This window comes from Oxyura jamaicensis, chromosome 4 (genome assembly GCF_011077185.1).
Source record: "Oxyura jamaicensis isolate SHBP4307 breed ruddy duck chromosome 4, BPBGC_Ojam_1.0, whole genome shotgun sequence".
In the NCBI taxonomy this organism is placed as follows: Eukaryota; Metazoa; Chordata; class Aves; order Anseriformes; family Anatidae; genus Oxyura; species Oxyura jamaicensis.
The window spans coordinates 80,643,191-80,664,611 of NC_048896.1; the positions used below are offsets into that span (position 1 = coordinate 80,643,191).

General features: G+C 34.4%; 1 protein-coding gene across 4 annotated transcripts in view; it reads left to right on the top strand.

The window, feature by feature from the left end:
• Window positions 1-21,421, top strand: part of TAPT1 (transmembrane anterior posterior transformation 1) — a 39,337-nt gene that overhangs the window by 6,715 nt on the left and 11,201 nt on the right. The window contains exons 1-10 of one of the 4 annotated variants that reach the window (XM_035325056.1): window positions 872-990; window positions 4,883-4,949; window positions 5,614-5,637; window positions 12,383-12,545; window positions 16,280-16,415; window positions 17,020-17,117; window positions 17,274-17,343; window positions 18,969-19,049; window positions 19,605-19,714; window positions 21,232-21,291. In XM_035325056.1, coding sequence (XP_035180947.1) covers window positions 981-990; window positions 4,883-4,949; window positions 5,614-5,637; window positions 12,383-12,545; window positions 16,280-16,415; window positions 17,020-17,117; window positions 17,274-17,343; window positions 18,969-19,049; window positions 19,605-19,714; window positions 21,232-21,291 — 819 coding nt within the window. In that variant the 5' untranslated portion in view covers window positions 872-980. Of the gene's footprint in view, window positions 1-871; window positions 991-4,882; window positions 4,950-5,613; window positions 5,638-12,382; window positions 12,546-16,279; window positions 16,416-17,019; window positions 17,118-17,273; window positions 17,344-18,968; window positions 19,050-19,604; window positions 19,715-21,231; window positions 21,292-21,421 lie in introns of those variants that run through there. The other 3 variants (XM_035325054.1, XM_035325057.1, XM_035325055.1) reach the window with 3 other exon arrangements.

Below are 21,421 nucleotides of genomic sequence, written 5' to 3' on the forward strand. Positions count from 1 at the left end.
TTTTATTGATGAACAAAAAAAAAGAAAATGCATGCTATTCTTTTAGTGTCAACACTAGGAGATAATATGCCTAGCTAGGTACATTCCTAACTTTTCTTGAAATAGAGTTGGGGAAATCAGCAAGTGCCCAGAGTCTCATTTAGATAAATCTTAGATCCATTCAGAAAGCACATAAAGAAGGAACATCATCTGGGGAGAAATGGGTATATAACAGCTTTCTAATTGCAGAATTTGGGTCTAGTATAATCATGATAGAGTTGCTTGGCTTTTGGCTATAGTGAAATGGCTTTAACTGTTCTAATATGTTAAGGAGGAAGCATTTAAACTGAGGGCAAGTATGTAAATTGGCCTCTTCATATTCTATATTCCTCTTCGTACGATAGAAAGGAGCATATTTGCTGAAGGAGAGCTACCATAGCTGTAATTAGGTGTGCAATAGAAAGCTAATTAGTTTTTTGTTTTTTTTTTTTTGGAGAGGGGAAGACATTAAAAAGAACAAACATATGCAGCAAATGGCTTTGCACATGTGCACACAGCTCTACAGTTCTTTTTCCCCCTAAAGTTAAAACATTAACTTTTGTAACTTTAGAGGAAAGTCACTATTGGAGAATGAGCTGCAATAATTAAGTGCAATTCATCTGTTGAATAAGGTCTGAGTTCAGTGAATTGGGGAAGTCTAAAATTCTTTGCTGTTTGGGCCTTGTGGAACAGAATTTTTGCTGAATAGTCTTAAGTACATATTTTTTTTTTAAATTCGTCTTACTCATCTTATTTGGTTAATTAAAGTAATATGTAAATGTGTTTTTCATAAAACAGTATAATTTTTTATTTGTAACTCTGTATAAACTACTAACATCTGTTTTATTTGTAGTTGATGTTTTTTGGAATCTTTTTGTGCCTGGATGCTTTTCTGTATATATTCACCCTGCTTCCTTTGAGAGTTTTTCTGGCAATGTTCCGGTTCATCACTTTGCCTTGCTATGGATTACGGTAAGTTGATTGAAGAGGAAGGAGCTGATAGACTTAAATAATGTTTTTCTGTTAATCTATGCGCTTAACTCTGTGGCCTTTGATTTACTAATGACTCCTTCCACTGTGAAACAGAAGTTTTGCTCTAACCCAGCCAAAGCAACAGTGTTTATGGGGCACTGTTAAGCTTTGCCACCAGTTACTATCTCGAATATTGTTTCCTTCAGATGGCAGATTGCTAACAACACCCATTAGGCATATTCAGGTTAGTAAGGGGCAGAGACGTAACCTTATCCTGGGTCGTTCTGTTCATATAACTAACATCTATTTGAGCAGCGTTTTGGGATTTGTTAGTCTTGAGTTAATGACTCAGCCTTTGTATTTTGACAGACTGATATTGAAACCAAATTTTGATTTTTACAAGAAATGAATTCTCCTCATTCTCCCAGTAATATTTTCCCAAGGGGTCCTTGTATAAAATGGATTTTTTAATATTCTTTAAAAGAAGTTTGGTGAGTAAGTGGGATGGGACTAGACAGAATAACGTTAAGAAATTTAAGTCTTAACCCCTTTACTTTTTTGCTTAGATTGATACTAAGGAAGTTACTAATTCATAGCATTTTGTTTTACCAAAAAAATGGGACAATTAATTTATTTGATTAAAAATTGCTATTTTAAAGTAAGTAAACTTGGTGATACAATCCTAAGTGTAACCTAAAAGAATAAGAGTTCTTATATTGATGTTGTAATTTTTCCTTCAATAAATAAGGACTTCAGGGTTTCCATTCTTCACTTCCCCAAACTTGATTTAAAAAGTTGATTTATGGTTGCTGATTCTTTCTTTTCTTTTAATTAAATCGCTTGCATTTACATTATTAGTAATCTATTATATGTGAAGTGCTTTTCAATGCATAGTTCAGGATGTATCTTCAGAATAGAGAAAATGCATGTCTAGTTGCATTTAAAAAAATACTATTTTAAAGTATTGTCCAGAGTTGAAACTTTTGTACTTGGGTGCTGCTTAAAATAGACACTAGGTGGCAGTCTGTCATAGTGAATTATGGTATTAATTTTGAGCTGAATTGCATATTTTCAAAATGTCAAGAGTTTTCCTAGCTGTGTAGAGAACCATATGGCACCTATTCAATTTTCACATGATGGCAAGTCAAATTATGTGCCAATTTGTAAATATCTGTATGGATGCTATAGCTAAAAAAACTAAAATTCAGGTAAAGGTAATGGATTTTAATGTACTATTTGGATTTTCTAGCTACTTTTTTCAGTTTACAAAGTGTTCTTCCTCGTTTATAAACTCAGCTTAGTTTTTGACAAATGAATTTTCTGCTCTTCAGAAATAGTGATTAAAAGTTTGAAAGACCAGTAGCTGACTTGGACTATTATGCAATTTACTGAAGAAAGTGGTGTTCAAAAGACCACATGCATACCTGCAATGTTAAAGCTTAGTCTGCTTGTCTGATGATACTCTTAGTGTGAACGGCAAAGTAGAATCCAGTTTAATCTGTTCAACTGGAATGTGTTAACTTTAAAGTGTTATCAGGTAAGATTCAGTAAAACTAAGATCATCTTGAATCAAGAAGGTTGTGTTTTGGTAGGAATTCTTGAAACAATTTCCCTTTTGTCAATTTCTTCAAAAGTTTATGGAATTTCTTTCCTTTGGATCTCAATTACTTTTTGACTACTGGAGGCTTTAAGTCATTAATGTTCTAAAGCTAGTAGATTTTTATTGAAAAGTTGACAACTCATGTTTATAGTATGTAATGACACTTTTTCAGATATAATGACTCTCATTTCTGAATACTCAGACTGCACTTTGCTTTTTATTTGCATGTTTCCTTGTTTTTCTTGCTAGTTATGCTGATTTGAATTGTTATGGTAAAAAGTAAGATTAGGGCTTTTCTAGCTCAGGAAATACACTTTTGTGTTGAAGTAGAGGTCAGTAGGTAAAATGCATCTATAATCCCATGAGGTACGTAGAAAGCGGGTGGCTAGTTACCTTTTAACTCATTCTTCCTCAGAAATGTCAAGTGCTGAGAGGTGTGATTAGGTGTTTTTTGAACCTGCCACATCATATTCCATTCTGTGTAGTAAATAAAAGTGCTCCTCCCTTTATCTTGACTTTTTTCTCAACATCTAAATGACATGATTGAGCAGCAAGTGTTCTGTCAACTTTCCACTTTACTCTTCATTTCTATTTCCTCATAACTTCTTTGTTCTCTATTCAGTGTAGAAAAAGGTTTTTGCCCTTTATTTCTTCCAGATAATGAAAACACATTATATTTAAAATGGGTTAATTCCTGCTGATAATATTGTGTGCAGTGCTTGCTTAAATGTAGGGGGAGTGCGCTGTCGCACTTCCACATTTAAATATTCCATCTAAGAAAGCTAAGAGAACAGAGTAACGTATCTTGAAGTTTTTCTACCTCGACAGAGTTTCAGTTTGTTTCAGTTTAACTCCTAAATCATTATTCCTCATTGATGGATCTTTCATTTTGAGTCAGGATGGTTCTGTGTATTTGTCAGAGCTATATGGTATTATAATAGCTATTTTAGAAACTCAAACTACTGACAGCTTCAGTGAGAAGAATCCAAGATTCTGTCCTGAAGTAAACTATAAGCTGCAGGTTAAATTGTTGCAGTCAAACTGGCAGTGGCTGAATCATCAGACTGTGGTGGTTTTGGCAGGTGAAACGGTTCATTACTGCTCTACTCTATAAAGAGTAGTCTGCTCTTTAAAAAATTAACACTTCACAAAATTAAATTACATCAGCAGTCTTCAGAAATAATAAAAATAAAAGAAATTAAACAGCTCTTTGTATTTCCTTCCAAGTAGTGGAAAGAAGTTTCCTAAACTCTGCTCTTTGAATCTTACAAACTAATCTCATTTTATTGAAATATATGACAACTTAAAAGCACGTGCTTTGGAGCAAAGGGGGGGAGAGAGGGATAGAAGTGGACCTGGTAGAGTTCTTTTCAGAGCTTTAGTCCTTATTAATAGGTTCCTAAAATTAACTGTACCCATGGTTGAAAGGTACAGTTTTTTTACAAATGAGTTTTTTTTTAAAACCTCAGGTTCTGAGCAGATTAATATCTCTGCTTGTTTTGAATTGCTTTTATGAAGCTAACTTTTGGTGTTTTTTTTTTTTTTAAATACAATCCACACTAGTAAAAGCTCTTGTGGGAAAAGCACCGATACAAAGGCTAAATTTGTATGTTAGTGAAAATCTGATAAGACTCCCAATAAAATTACACTTAAAGACATTTTACATTTTGTCTCTAAAATAAGTAAGGATATTTGCTGGAAAGTGAGATTTCCTGTAAGTTCTAGCTTTCTCTAGCTTTCTCAAGAAAACACGGTGTAGTATATGACTCCTCTTACATGAGGAACGATTGGGAAGATCTTTACATTTCTTCCATGTTGAAACAGCAGTATAGATTATAAACACATGGTCTGTGTTTTCTTTTACTATGTTGCCTTCTCCCTGAAATAAGTGAGTTTAGGTTCTGTCAGCAAGAACATCATTAACTTTAGTTGTATTATATGTGCCTTTTAAATCTCCCACTGCCCTCCAGTGAAATGATATATGTACACTTTTCAGTAGGAAATAAATGAAAAAAGCATTACTTCAAGGAATAAATAGTAGAAAGAAAGCATTTCAGAGAAAAAAAATATCACTGGGATTCTCATTATGGACTTTGTTCATAAATAAATTTGAACCTCAGTTGCACACTTAGTCCCAAACCTATTTTTTTGCCCTTTCTACCAACCAAAAAGGGCAGGTACACTCAGTATTTTCTGTAGTAATCTCTCGGAAAGCACTCCTTTCTCCTTTCCATAACAGTGCTTAGTGTAGCAACATTACAACCTTCTCTTTCTTTCTTTCTTGTAAATCAGACCGAAGGGAAGAGCACTTTCAATTCCTTTATAGGATGGAATGTGGTGTCACAGGGATTCCTCCTTGGTGAGTAAATCCTGATTTTATTTTTCCTTCTGTGCTATCAGCCAAATTCATCGGCATGTAATCAGTAAAAAGACTGATTACAAATGAATAGGATAGCTAAGTTAACCAACATACTTCAAAGGAGAAGCCAATACTTAATATTCAATACCCAGTACTTGAAACTGATTAGGTGCTGTTTATGGTAGGTATACTTTTGAATACGACTTCACTTCCCTGTGGAAATTGGTTATGATCTTAATAGGTTTAAAACACTGTTTATACACAGCACCTGTGTACCACTTCAGCCCAATTTACAATAGGGTGTCTTGGAAACAAAACATAGCCCCTGCTGTACTTTATTTATAGTGCCTTAAGCTTTTTATGTTTATTCTAAGTAACAGTTCAGTCAAGTTCATGGCTACATTTTATGTGTATTACAAGCTGGCTTTCTTGTAATACTTTAGAAGTTTTTGTAGAGAGTTCTTAAAGTTCATTGGCAGGTATTTTAGTATTAGACTTTAAACTGATTATCTGTAGAATAAAATGCAGTATTTTTTTCTTATGCTTATTTACTGACTTCATTTACAGTTGATTCTGTTGCTAAAAATAAATAAACACTTAATGAAGGATAATTTTAGTCGTCACTTATATGAAACCTCATTTTTTTTTATTTATTTTGAGACAGCTCTCATCGGGGCCTAACAGAAAGGTTGGTTTCGTTTCATTCTTAGCATGGTTTTGTGCTGTGTTGTGTGCATGTAGAGGCTTTTTACTGTTTGAGAAATTAAATACCATTTAGCTTGGCCAACTTAGCTCTCTGTATCTTCAAGTCTTCAATTGAGACATTTTTATCAGCGCTGTCTGTATATGTCAGCAACTTTATGACAATGAAGTTCTGCATACTGTATCTTTAATTTCAAAGTAAGTACTGGACTTACTTTGTACAAAACAGCTTTTTTTCTGGAGCCAAGCTTAACTCCGAACTTGAGCATAGTTGTAGGAAAGTATTTTCAAAAGTACATTTCTCATTTTGAAAAAAATTAAGAGTGTAGCTGTATGTGTAAATATGCCCTTCAGACAAACTGGGTTTTCTTTCCTTGGCGTCTTCATTTAGTTTGCCAGCAGGGAAGTATCCCTTTATGCATCAATCTGTTCATGCTTGTTTATGTTCATATAAGGTTAGAAACTTAAAATACTGCAGTTCGTTATTGAAGGATGCATTGATAAAAACTAAATATCTGTGCAAAACAAAATTCTACAGTTCACTTTTCATACAAGTATCTATGATGTAAAAAGGGAGAAACACAAGGTATCTAAGCATACCTGCTTATTTAGATGACTGTTCTGATAATGGAAGAATTTTACCAATTGATACAAACATCAGTGGTTGTCCAACTTTGAAAAACAGAATTTGAATAAAAGAATTAGAAGAGGGTTGCCCTAAAATTCTTGTGCAAACTTATAACCTCAGAGCTAAAACCTTTCTTTTTCCTTAGCCAAATGAACCTATTCAAATAAAAAGTTTTTTTTGAGTAGTGTGAAGTACAATAATATTTCTAGAAATAAATGTTATTTTAATTTCATAAATACACATATATGCATGTGATTAAGTTCCATGATTTTAAGATTTAAATATCCATCTAAAGCATTATTGCAGTTGTAGTTTAGTTACGTCATTAAATTCCTGCATGTGTGACATCAGTATTTGGAACTTTATCTGTGATAACTAAGAAGAAGTAATTGTTTAGAGTTACCTGAATTACTAAGATGATGGTATACTAAAGGAACCAATTCAATGTAGTAGTCATTCTGCTGGGTATCTTTAAACTGTAAACATTGAACAAGAAAAATATACTGAATTTGTGTTGGTTTAAAAAGAAAAATACCTAAAAGGTATTTTTTTAATTGGTAAACCACATGCTGGTGAAGAACTGGGGAGCACAGGTGGGCACAAAAGACAAAAGTAAATAAGTGATATGGTAGTATTTGGCAGTCTGTGCAGGGTTAGATTTAAGATATATGCAGAGTGGCTATACATCACATGCTACAGTAATCATGGACTTCTACAACTGTACTTCTCTACAGATTATTTTGCAGGCACATGTAGACATTGTGATAAAGCTGTAGACAACTGTAACGAAATTTTTAGTCCATCTTGTTTTTTTTCCTATATAGTAAGAACAACTTTCTATTTTTCCTGGTTTTTATGTTCCAATGACTTTATATGCAATAATCAAGGCTTGTCAAAGCACTTAACACCTGATCTTGGTGGTTTTGGAAGGCACTTAAGCCAAGTTGTGTATTAGTGATTGTGATTTTTAACATGTTAAAGTAATACCAGTAAACTGTGGTTTAATTTGAAAATGCTAAGTTGCTTTAGCTGTATAACTGTTGGAGCAAAAAGGGGTTTTTAGGGTAGATACCCCTGAAAGCCTTGAGCTATTTGGTTTCTTTAATAATGTAGAAAATAATACTGTGAAATCAAACATTCTGTCCAGGTGAAACAGTCAAAAACATTACACATCAGTAACTCTCCATAGCATCTCAACAGTCACTTATGAAAGACTGATTGAACCTCACTTTTTCCAGCCAGTAGCTGGAGACAGAACTCTTACTAGTGAATGAAACGTAGATCTGATCTTCAGGGTATAGTATCAAACAGGCACACTTTGCAAGTGGACTAGTCAAGTAGTTGTTATGGAAAAAACTTCACTGTTTTTCCATAACAGACTAGTTTAAATAGGAGGGATGGAAATTGTACTCTTTTCACGATCTATAGGTTAGTTGTTTGGACAGGAGTTTGAAGGCTGAAAGAATGTAGTTTCAGTTTTCTCAGTAAAAATAGTGTACTGAGTCTGGATTTGTCTTATTTTAGGAGTGTGCTGTAGCCAGTAGGTACCACATAAAAGTAAAAGTAAGAGGCATCATTATCACCTCTTTCAGACAAGTTTTGAAAGAAAGGATACAGGAATCTATCTGAAGAGTAGGATTTGGATTGTGGAAGTTGGAGGGTTTGAAACAGTAAATAAGTTACTAGTCAAGTAACTAGTTCCTTAAACTTTCTCATGTCTAAGAAAATTGCTTATGACAAAGTTTTCCACACCAGATTTTTCCTTCACTGGGTTTTATGTATTTTGTAAAATAAGCTTGATTCTCAATCCTGTGGGTTTTCTCACAACTGTTATGTTCTTGAAAATGAAATTAAAATTTTATTCTTAAAACTGTATGGAAAAAATTGTGTGTGTAAATTTCGTAGTAGTCTAATTTGATAGTGTTTTAGTTTAATTATGTAAGATGGCAAAGTAACGCATCCTAAACCTTTATAAGGGAGGCTGGTTGTTCAGATGACATCATTTTCTAAACAGGAAGAACGTGAGTTTGTGCTTTCTAAATGTGCTTCAACACACAGTTGACAAAGTCGTTATAACAGGCCAGTTCTCTGAATTCCTAGCTCTTGGCTGATGGCAGTCAGTGCACTGTACAGGTTTTACCATGGATTCACTCTCAGCTGTCACAAACAGTGTGATAAGCATTGAGCTTATCCTTTTCCTTTTGTTAACTGACTGGGCTGAAACCAAAACCTGCTGTGGTGTAGGAGGGGGAGGTATAGTAGGAAGGCTTGCATGTCACTTCCTCGTCAGCATTAGTAACAAGCATGTTTATCCCCTTAAGCATGCATTTGTATAATTACATTATTTGGAAGCATAACTGTTTGTTTCAGTGGAGATTTTTCTGTTAATTACAAGGCATAAAATGTTAACTGTAACCCATACGCTGAGGAATTTGAACACTTTGTTAAGTACTTGTTGTAAAACAATGTCCCTGCGTGTGTTTTTTTTTTGTTCTATTAATTTGCTAATTAGTGTTACGGTGGAAGAAAGTTTGTCTGTAGATTCTTTGTGAAGGAATGCTTGGATTTTTCAGTTTGAATTCATGTAGATTGAAGTGTCACCTTATGTTTAAACAGACCAGTGTATTCAGCAGTAGTAACAGAAAAGCAATTCAAGATTTTTTGTAGCAAATAATGGAAAGACTGGCTAAGCCTTATGCTTTGCTCTTCAGGGACTTGGGTGTCTAAAGAAGTTTAATTTAAAATTTTGCTTCTTTGGCAGTCAAGTTTGTGCAGCTAAACATGAGAACTTGAAGTTTAGCATAATAAAGCTGCTTGTGAAAATCTGGAAAGCATATCTTGAAGAGCCTGACTTACAGCAAAAAGTTGGAAGTGATAACAGAATAACAGCAGAAAAGAAGTGGGTGAAAAGACAGACATCTTGCGTCTTGTTAGGGCACTTCTGAAGGATGCTGCAAATGCACTGAATCTGCATACTTTCTGGCTTGTAGTATGAAAATTGTAATTTAAAATATATTCACCTGTGTAATTAACCAAATCGTGAAACAGTTCTCACATAACATTGTTTCTGGAATCCACTGAGATGTTAAGAGGAACTACATCTTGGACTACAGGCTCTCATGATATCTTTGAAGAGCAAAGTTCACAAAAGCAGTAAATGGGCGTAATTCACACCTGCAGTGTCAGTGTATGCCTGGGATACTGATTACTGTGGAAAGATTGTGTTGCTTCCTGTTCAGTAACCAGAACGATTGAATATAAAATAGCATAGTTGTCATGCTTTTCTTTATTAATTGTTCTCCTTTTCTTGTTCATGAGGGAAAAAAACATACCAATAACTAATTTTCATGTGAAATCTTTGTATTTTGTTACCTATCATGCACAACTGTAAAACTGCAAATGCTTGCAATAAGTTGAGCTGTTTCAACTTCTGTCTCTGTTCAGTGTTTTCTAGAGTTATGCAGGCACTCAGCATTGTCTAGTTCTTACCTCTGCATTTCAAAGTAGGGAACAAAATAATGAAAGTGTCAGAACTATACTATGTATATCTTGTTCATTTCTGGATATTGGTGACTTACAGATACTATTGCCCAGGGCTATGATGACTCTTCCTCAGTTTTTGAGATTCTGTAGTACTCATGATGATGATGAATATAGCATGACAAATTTGTATGTGGTACTAAGGAAGAGGTCTGATTGCTGAATATGCAAGATTGTTCTGAAATTATTTTCCAGTATCGGCACCGAGTATGAACATAGTTACTGAGTTATTGGAGACACTAAGTGGAAACATTGAGGAAAATGAATGCAGAAAATGCTGTATGTAATGGATGGGCTAAGACTTTTTATGATAGGCATGAAATGATGTCAGCCTATGTGTATTTATGTATATATTTAAATAGTTTCATGTGAAGGACAGGAATGATTTATGACAAATTGAACCAATATGAGCTGCAATGTTTATTTCTCTCTGAACTTTGACTACGTCATTTCATAACTGCAGGCTTTGCAGATGTTTCTGTATAGATCTGTTTTCTTTTGGCAGATACTTATGCTTAATCCATTTACTTGATTTCCCTGTCCTTGTACAAAATAATTATTCCTATTCCATATTATATTCAGAGCCACATGGCTAAATCCTTCTGTAAATGGCGTTAGACAGGGCAGAAAAGGATTCTGCTGCTGTAGAGGTGCTGTTGTAGATTATGAAATAGTCACAGTTAATCTCGCTCAGTCAGAAACTTGTTAGCAGCAGACCCTAGATTTATTGCCTAGACAATATAAAGGGGTCTCTTCAGTGTAAATGAAAGAATAATGGAACAGTTTTTAAATGCCAGGATCTTCTTTTACTTTCTAGAAAGTAGTTTTCTGTAGTCAGCCTGTGTAGTAGCCCTTTGTACTGACTATGGGTTAGAAATGCTGAGAGCTCTTCTGTCATCAAATTGATTAAATTGAAATTCTGAGGATATTTCCATGAGTTCCTTTAAATACGTGATTTGAAATGCTTGTCACACCATTACTGCTGCTTCTGCTTCTCATGAGTGAGAAGTACAAGTTATTGCACAACTTTGAATAGAGCATACAGTGTATTTTTAGTTAAAGCTTCAGGAAAGATTGAAGGAATGCTACTGAAGATTTCTCCAGGTACTTGCTTATTTACAGCAAGTGAGAAACTAAATCCAAGTCACCTTGAAGATTGTAAAGTAACATTCTCTAAAACCATTACGTGAATGTACTCTGTTCTACAAAAGCTTAATTCCTGGAAGGCACAGCAGTCAACTGTAGTTGGTCTGACCCTTCTGGACAGCCTTTGTGTTGAATAGTAGTTATTATTTATTCAGTTGTTCAGTATAGAACATATCCTCAAAATGTCTTCATCTTTCAAGTGCATAGGATACTGTGTGTGGTTTGGCCGCACCTTTATAGGCATTATTCTCCTGAGTTAGTTTCAGAATTGATACCACTTACAGAAGAGCACCTGTCCTCTTGATTATATTCTTAGAGTTTGTCTTCCCCATGATGAATGCTGGCTGCTTTTACAGCAGCTGCTTGTGACAGTGACTTGGAGGTCATATATAACTATTTGGATGTTTTTCAAAAACAGCATTATTTTTTTTTAATTAGCATATTCAAACTGATAACGTAGGGAAAAAAAAAGGAGCATTTTCTAAACTTTGAAATAAACTGATGACTGAGGAATATGGAAAATGAAAATTCGTAACTCGTGTTTGTTCCGACTTCTGCAAAACGTGAACTTCTGCAACGGACTTTCAGTGTGCCTTAAAGCCTTGCATTTAGCAGAAGTTATAGCTCTGTATTTTGATTCATAATTGTTAAAGAACCCTTTGATTCAAAGATTGGAATTCAAAGATATTTTTAAAATGCTTTGCATCTTAGTAGTACTAAGCTAAGTAAATAGACAAGTATATATTTACTACCTTGCAACTTTATTATGCTTATGGCTGGTATTGTGGCAGTTGAGATAAAACTGTATTCTTCCTGGAGTTCTAGGTTATAGGATAAAATTGTGTGGTGATTAGTCTAGTCTTCAGGGAGACTTGTGCGACTCTAAGTAGGAAAATTTCTGCATTGGTTCAACCTCAAGCTCTGATAAAAAATTGTGCTGAGACTGCTGCAGACATGAGGGATTAAGGAAGTTATGGAATTGCAATTAGGATCTGCTCTTTAGCATCTGGATCATTACGTTGAATTGAAGACGACTGCTTCATTTCTTTTGGTTATAGCAAATGCAGTTTCTGTAACTGAGGAAGTCAAAATGATAAGCAGAATTGGCTGGAAAAGGGGAGGTAAATGGAAAGTTAAAGGGCATGCATGGAGAACATTCTTAACAAGTGGGATGTCTTACCTAACAAATACAATATTCTAACTAAATGGATGTGGCAGATAAGATGATCCTGTTCAGGAGTGTGATGCTCACCATGGTGATGGTGTTAAATGTTGGAGTGGGGGGGCTGGGGAAGGATTAATAAACTACATTGAAATGCTTGCTAAATAGCTTCAGTAAATTCATACTGACTTTGTAACACTTGCATTTTGTGGGGGATGTGACACTTAGTGGAACTTCTTGCCCTTTGTATTCCAGTGATAGACGTTTGCTGCAACCTGCTCAGGTGTGTGACATGCTCAAAGGAGTGATACTGGTCATCTGTTACTTCATGATGCACTATGTTGACTACTCTATGATGTATCATCTGATACGGGGACAGTCTGTCATAAAGCTCTACATCATCTATAACATGCTTGAGGTAAGAATTTTGGCATCAGAATGTCAAGCATGTTGTTTGCAGAATGATTAAAAAATACACTGTGGTTACAATATTTTTTCTTAGAATTTGGCACATGTCATTCTTGTAAACGTGCACACCTATTAAGCCTAAATGTGGTGAACAGCCAAGATCATGAAAATAAACTTTGTAGATAGTAGTTTCTGTAGCTTACTAATCAATTTAGTTAAATGAAAACTGAGAACTCAGAATGGAAGAACTGAAATGCAAGAATGAATGACTTTTTGAGCTTACTAATATAAGCAAAAATGACTGATTCGAAATAATTTTAAGATCCCAAGGGAGACCAGGGATGAAGGATGAAGGAAGATGTGAAATCTGACTTCTATTTCTTCTTTACAGAAATACAGCTTTCATTATATGCAAGGACTCCTGTTACAGCTTAACCTATCCTCAGTCCTTGCTTGCAGACAAAATCTTGAATACATCTTAGTAAGTTGAATGAATATAGAGAATCAAGAAAAGAAAATTGTTTTGAAAGGATAAAATAAGCATAAAGAGAAATGATGGGGAAAAAGATGTTCCTGTTTTGATACTAACGTAAAGCATGAGAATTTTAATTGTACTTCTGCCATCAATGATTCACTAAGCAAATAACAATTTTATAGCTATAATCTTATCTCTAACCTGCATATATAGGACGTACTAGTGATACAACCTCTTTTTGAAATGATTCAGTCACAGCTTTGTACACAAGTTAATCTACTAGGGTTCTGAGATCTCTGAATAGCATGTTTATCTTTGAACATCTGTTGTACCTTCATTTGAATACTACTTAAATGGGCTATACTTTGTGAAAAATCTGCATATTTTGTCTGAAAACATTTGTTCTCTCCTCACAAAGTATTGTGTAAGGAACACTCTTTGTTATCCCAAGTCAACTAAATTTCTCAGAAGCCACTTCAGTTGCTTATTCATAGTTTTTTCCCTTTTTATTTTAGAATTGATGAAAGTCATAGAAAAATAGGAACTTGATGCCATTTGTAGTTGTGTTGGGAATATTCATCCATATATATATAGTTCCCTAACCTGTGAGAGATTATCATGACTATTACTTAATAGTCTTTGAGAAGACTTTCAGTCTCTTAATGCCAAAAAAGTAGTACAGCACCTTGTGCTTACCATGTAATTTGAAAAGAGACTAAAGCATTTGCTGTGAGTTGGAACCATGTGCTGTGCCCTGTTGAATGATGAGCTGAGTTTCTTTGCTATTTTGGCAGAACCCAAAGTGTGTCTCAAGAAGTGGTATCTAAGTTTCCTTTCCTTAACTGAGGGGCAGAAAATGGAAATGTTACAATGCGTAGTTACAATAGTTGTTAGAAAACTTACTTAGAAGTGGGAACTTGGAAATCACATTTAATTACCGTGGTGTCTCATGAAACCTGACATGTCAAAATAAAGGACATATTTTTAAAGGGCTTTTTTTACAGCAATAAGTTGCAGCCATTGAATCGGCAAAAAATGGCACGGAATCCCACTGAAAGACTTCATAGATTGTCAGCTTTAACAGGTTGTTTATTCATTTACTTAGACTACTTCAGTGAATTTCATTACAAGTCTACTACTTACACAAGAAATTAGATTTTTTGCAGCTGTTAAATGTGCATTTTTAAAGCAATAAACTTTACTTTTTTCACAAGTTTTCAAAATAGAAAAATCTTTTTAATTTAATTTAATCACTGAGCAACAGAGATGTTTACAATGTCCTAATGTTTTCGGCTGTTAGCATGTCCTGAGAACACTATCACGGACAGATATGAGAGATGCAACATCTTCAAATTATGTGCTGAATGCTCCAAATAGCCAGCCTAAGGGGAGCGTTCAGCACAATTGGCTTAAATGGCACTTTTCTTTTTTAGATTCAGACCCACCGGCTCCTGCTCCTTGTGAAGCCCCAGGGTGCGTTATGCTGGTGACACCGATCACCACGGAATTCGGCTGGAGCCTGGAGCCGGCATGTAGGGTTTAGGTAAGTCACAGTCGGAAGAGCAGACAACAATATTGTGTAGTGGGTTTTAATATTTTTTGTCATACCAGATGAGAAACAAGACTTGCATAAATAAAAAGGAACTCAAAGCCACCATTTTATTTATTAAACCCCTCACAATATTGTTGACAAAAACTTACCAAACTCTTAAGTATTGTGTGGTAGGTATTACTACAACAGGTGTACTTACTCAGTGGGTTGTCACAATGAGCAGGAGCCAAACAAGGCACACCACTTTAATTTACAAAATTTACAAGCCGAAAACAATGCCATTGTAAATCTCTCTTAAACTGATGTTTTTTTTTAACTTCAGATTTATGATAATTCATCAGCTCATGATTCGTTTATTTTCATAGGTGATGATTAAAGAGTAGCATTCAAGTTAATTAAAAGATTAAGTTAAAAGATGAAAGATTAAAGTAGAGCTTGCTTGAGACACCCAGCAAATTTTTTTTATTCAGCCTTCATATTTCAGGAAACTCGAATGTTGGCTCAAATAAGTTAAAATATGATTTGTATCCCTTTAGAATACTTACCTTTAGAACTCTGTTAATTAGCAAAGTTGGGAAATGGTAAGAGATCTGTTTACTGATGTTGTCTTTAGAATTTTTCTAGCTAACAGCATGTGGTTCAATATTTACAGTCAGTTCTGTATTGCTGCTTGCTGTTTTAATATGCCCAAAATTGTCATCTTACAGAAAGTAAGAAATACCAGTTTTGTTTAAGTAGAGGTTTTCATACTTAACTGTTTCATTTTGATTGGGTTAGTAAGCAGTAAAAAATGCTTTCTATTTTAGCCAGACATGTGACTTGTAATACTGTATTTAATTTTTAAAGTGATTTTTTTCTGGATCTATGTGCAGCTCAATTTAAAAGTTTTTGAACTTGAGTGTACAGGCAGAAAAAAAGCATTTCTTTGTAATGATCTTCACTTTTCTGTGCTTGCTAGTTAGAAAGTGTTGAACTGGTGTAATTCCTTGTGACCTTTCTTGCTATGTTACTGAATCACAAGCTCAGTTTTCTGTCCTTATTTTTTTCTATTGTTAGAATTACTACTAAGTTTTTTCCTATGTACATATATTCTCTCAGTTGAATTTCAGATGTTTGCAGGTATTTTTTCTGTTGTTTTTTACATACCTGATTTTGGCAGAATTTCCAGTGCGTCCCCCTCTATCTCTTGGTGTTGTTGCCGTATTTTTTGATTTCTGCTTTATCCATAGATTTGTATTGAGTATGTACATCGTTCCAAGCTGTAAGAAAACAATACAGCCAAATCTAACCCAAGTCTATTTTGTACCTGGGAGCTGATATTTTTCGTCACACATTCAAAATTCATTTTTTTTCCCCCTGTTAAGTCCAGAGGGGGGAAAAAAAACATTAGTGATGGTTTGACACAACAGACATGCTGTTTTATCAAAGGCTGAAGTTTGAACTGGACTTGGATGTCTTCCAAGGAAGCATCTAAGATAAATACTGTATGGTTTCATATTGTAAATACTGTTGAAAAGGGGAAAATAAATTTGATAAAATAAGTTGCTGAATATACAAAAGGACCCATCTAACTGTGAAATTGAGAGTGGGATGATAGCAAAAAGAGATGGAAACTCATGTGAAATGTTTTTTAGGTTGAGCTGTACTTGTACTCGCAAATTCAAGTGTCTTAGAGAAAAATATTGCTGGAAGGCAGTAAAAAGTTCTTCTTGTTTAGGTGGCTGATCGTTTGTTTTCTTCATTTGGACAAGATATTTTGGATGCTCTTTACTGGACAGCTACAGAACCAAAGGAAAGAAAAAGAGCCCATATAGGTGTGATTCCTCACTTCTTCATGGCGGTGCTGTATGTCTGTATCCTTCTTTAAAAAACAGTACATATCTTTTTTAAAAAAAAAATACTATATAATGGTATTCCACTTCAGTAGCAGACAGCTTTTTTTTAATACTCAGTGACTCGAATAAACAGTTGCTGGATACTTCATGGAAAATTAGCTTACTGTTTTGTGATTGAGTATTTTGGGTCACAGGATCTTGAAGACAGTGGAATGTTAGAATTACAGTTGAAAACATTCCCTTGAAATAAAGTAGCTGATATCAGTGAACTGATAAAAATGATCTGTGAAGGAATATATACATTGATTAATTCAGAATTCTTGTACTTTCCCCCATTTCCTGTGTAATCTTTAGGTTGACTTTTTTCTCCCCTTCAGGTAATAGTACAGTTTCTTCTATCTGATTGGGCTCTTTTAGGATGAGAAAACGTAATGAATACATGCTGTAAAGCACTGTGGGTACACTACATAGACTTAAGTACTGTCTTGCTGCAAACTTAGGTTGACAGATTTTGGTTGTTTAACTTTGGAAGTAAAATAGGAAATTAAGTTTTGATGCTGTTCAGTACTGTTGTGCAGAAAAACTATTTCCAAATATGCTTCCTTAACACTGCTATCTACAGTTCTGCATGCTATTCTTATAATGGTTCAAGCGACAACCCTCAATGTGGCCTTCAACTCTCACAATAAATCATTGCTTACCATCATGATGTCCAATAATGTAAGTATGTAGCTTTGTTATGCAGCTACCCTAAATTTTTCAGCATCCTTCATTTTATTGTAGCACATTGTCCATTTTCATATTATTTGATTGTCTGATTTGCTTGCACCACTTTGTTTTCAATAGAAACTAAATAACTGCTTTTAAAAATTGCAGTTCGTTGAAATAAAAGGAAGTGTTTTCAAGAAGTTTGAGAAGAACAATCTTTTTCAAATGTCAAATAGCGGTATGTATGGCTCTACTAATCCGGGAAAATGTGAAATAAGAGGCTGATTTTATTTATTCAATATTAGTGTGAGAACAGCTTTACTATGAATGTGAGCATTCTGACTTGAATTCTTGATTGCCCATATTGGCTCTGTAGGACAAAAACATGATATTGTTTCTAAGAACACTGTTTTTCCTTCAATAGATAGTTCTTATTTGAGGTGCTGAAACAAATTTAGCACACAGCCAATAGGGTTATTACATAAAAAATGCATTTTTAATTCATATTGTGCATATGATCTGTTCAAAAGTATTTATACAAATAGAGAAACAGAATATATTTTTTTCATTCCAACTCCTAGACTTTTCAAACAAGAGAACCCAACTGTAGTATATAAGAACAAACAGAAAAGTAGCAGTTTATTTGAAAATGCACTGTTTTAGTTCTTTTCAAGACATCAGGCTTGCTTCAGATTTTGAAATCTGACTGCTGATGTGTTTTTTCTCATTCATCTGCAAATTGCAGTGATGATAAATGCAAATGTTAAAATTGTTTTGTGATCCTTCAAATGAAAGACTATATACACAGAAACTTGACTATATCACATAGAGGAAAAAATAACACTAAATTTAAATCTTCCTCTTGAAAGGTCTCTAAAGCCAAAGCCTGATAGGGTTTGACAAGAAGTTTAGCCAATGCTAATATGTTTTTATTCCAGTTTTTAAATACTTAAATATTTTTAATTAAAAAAAAATAGAACTTTACAGTGAAAACATGTAAAAGTAATGTTGATTACTAAAATACTACTGGCAGAAAACGGTTTTCTTAAGTTTTCATTAAAAATCAGAGTATTCACTGAAAGTAACTGAAAAGTCTTGTCAAAAAACTTCTTCAGAGTTATCAGTTTATGGTGCTGTTATGTTTCAAGTTTTATCCTATTATTCAATAATGCAGTTGCAGGAAGGCTTTTTAATATAGGAAAAAATGTGGATTGTTCCTGGAAATAGGGTACAGAAATAGAAAATCTCCCTGCCTGGTCTGGGAGGTCAAGTCATAGGATTCCACCTCAGGTCTGATGGCTTCTTCATTCTTAGAGTTCTGATGACTGAGCTGAGGTATCCAGCTCTTCCCTTCTAACACAGCAGTGTAAAAGCCTAGGAAGAAATCTTCTAAATAAGGTGTAGTAGTTGGCTTGAAACCTTCTTTTGTACTACAGGGCCCAGTATATAGTAACTTTCATATCCAAGATCTGTAGAAAGTGAAATTTGCCTTGCTCATAAGTTGAAATGACAGGTGTTTTGTCTCTGTTTGTGCACCAGGAGGTGCTGTTTCTTTTTGGATCCCTCAAGAAAGATAACTATTTTATTAACATACTGGAAAAGGTGATAGCAAGTTATGAAATCTTTTGTTAATTCTGTTGGCGAGAACCCCAGTTTGAAGCAGCATTGGGTGGATACTGCAGAGATCCTATCTGTGGTGAAGTTCACAGCATCTCCCCCCCCCCCCCGTCAAACCTGATCAAATCTCTTGAGAAAGAATTCGTATAATTCAAGACATAGTAAATGATAGATAAATACTCGCTCATTCTGTGGTTTTATGTCGGTAAACATTTGTTTGGAGTTGACATCTTTTTTTCTAACTAGATATAAAAGAGAGGTTCACCAATTATGTGCTGCTACTAATTGTATGTCTAAGAAATATGGAACAGTTCTCATGGAATCCAGGTGAGTAAACTTGTAGAAAAATAAAATAGAAAATGGTAAATTCCCATGTGTTAAGTAATAGTTACTGTAAACATTTCCATTCATAATTTAATATCGATTATACTTAGGATTTATAACAAAGTATTGAACAAATATTCAGTAAAAAGTTAGGCTTCATATTAATAAAAACGTTTAAACTTTATTTTAATAAGGTTGAGTGAGTCTAGGTCTGTGTGGTGTGTTTTGTTTCAGTGTTAATGGCCTACCTAAATTTTACCTTAAGCACCTAAGAGGTTACAACTACAGGAACTTGGTCAGTTCCTTACATATACTTAACACCTACTATCCAGCATTTGCAAAGACCGTGTTCCTGGTCAAGATAAACCTTTATGATGTCTAGGCTTTCGAATCTGATTATATTTGTGGTGTTAGTTGTATAGTACTGGTGCGTGGGGAGGTAAAGTTACAGACACTGCTTTGGACACTTGAGGATTTTTGACTGTTGAACAAAAGTCTCGTCATTTTGTATAATGGAGTCAAGTTAAATGGTCTAACTTGTTTCTTCCCAACCTTCAGATCATCTTTGGGTGTTATTCCCAGATGTTTGCATGGTGGTTGCTTCAGAAATTGCAGTGGATATTGTGAAACATGCCTTTATAACAAAATTCAATGACATCACAGCAGATGTAGGTATCTTGTTTAGAATGCTAAATGCTATTTTAAGTTGTAGTTTATTCTGTTATCTTTTAAATAGTAAAATCCTGTTTCAGTACAGAAAATGCAACAATTGGTTATTTTCATGTACAAGATATAATTTGAAAAAGCTTGGTAACTTCCTGATACAATACATTTCTGAGGATCTTTATAATGTGCAACAAACGCCTCTGTTTCTAAATTAGTAGTTCTAGATCTGAGTTACTGGAAGTATTGTATTAACAGTTCACATAGTAATCACAAGTCACATAACTGGCAGATAATTTTGTGACGTGATCTCTAAATAAATTGTCGAGAATGTAAAGAGCTTGTACCTCTTATTTAAAAAAAAAAAAAAACACAGATCTTGAGGCTTCTGAATCTCTATTCTTACATGCATGTTAAAGATGGAATCTGAAATCAGAAGCACTTCTCTACTGTCTCTGCAGCACAAATATGAAGTAGGTTATCCATTAGTTTTCCACTCCTGTAATTTCGTAGACCGTATATTATGCAGTCCTTCTTTTAAAGTAGTAGATGAGGTCATTATTTGTGTAGTGTGGCATAATACACTGGCCATTTGTCTTGTGCATTGTGTGAATTCAAATGCACTTGATAAATTTGTGAAGAGATGAGTTAGCGTTTTTTCGCTATTAAAACCACTTTTCAGGAAATGAGGTCAAAACTTGGAAGTGCTATCACTTCCACCATCTCTAGTAACTACATTGTGTGGTGTAGAAACAAGTTTAATAATGTACTTAATAAGCTCCCTTATGCCAGAGGCATTTATGCATGCCCTACTTTCATTTAGAGTATGGGAAAGAGAAATAAATAATGAAGTTATGGTAGCCGAAGATGTGTGCTGTAACAGTTTAGGGTGTGGAGGGTAGCAGGTGATAATTTTGCAAAGTTCATCTAAGAAACCTTGTGGCGTTTTTTATGAAGTTATAATGACTTGGGGTTGCTAGGTGAAACTTCTCAGAAGTTTTGAGCAACTCCTATGCAAGTTGCCCTTCCAGGCAACTTCCCCATATTTTTCTGTCTTAATGGGCAGAGCTGTTTGAAAAAGGAGAAAAAGCATTGTTCATCTTCCTGATCAGATTCTTTTTTTTTCTATGGCATCACTTACTTAGTATGTAAGCTTGCTTGTTTATTTAATTTGATCCTAATACTATACTTCACATGTTTAAAACAAATAACTCTTTGGGAGACAAGTAAATGTGATTTCTCTTCCTGTGTGGTGTTGATAATCTTCAAATTCTGTAAAAGCTTTATAGTCTCATTCAATTCTGAAAGCATTGCAGTCTTTCTTGTTTTGGTTATGTATAAGTTATTATAGAAATACAGACTCATGTGAAGGGTGTAGCTGAACCTCAGGAAAACTGGGTTTGACTCCTTCAGCCTGTACATAAGAGTTTATAATATTTTTAGAGAAATTGTATTAATTCAGTTGTTTCTGTAGTGTGTTAACACATTAATCATGCATCTGATGTGCTGGATTTTTTTCCAGGTCTACAGTGAGTACAGAGCCAGTCTTGCATTTGACCTTGTTAGCAGTCGACAGAAAAATGTAAGCCTGAAAACAAAGGCATTTTCTTGTATAACTAATATAATTGTTATTGTGGCATATTGGAGCAAATACTTAAGAGGTACTTACAGAATAATTTCACTCCCACAGCACTAAAATTGTGCTCTGCTTT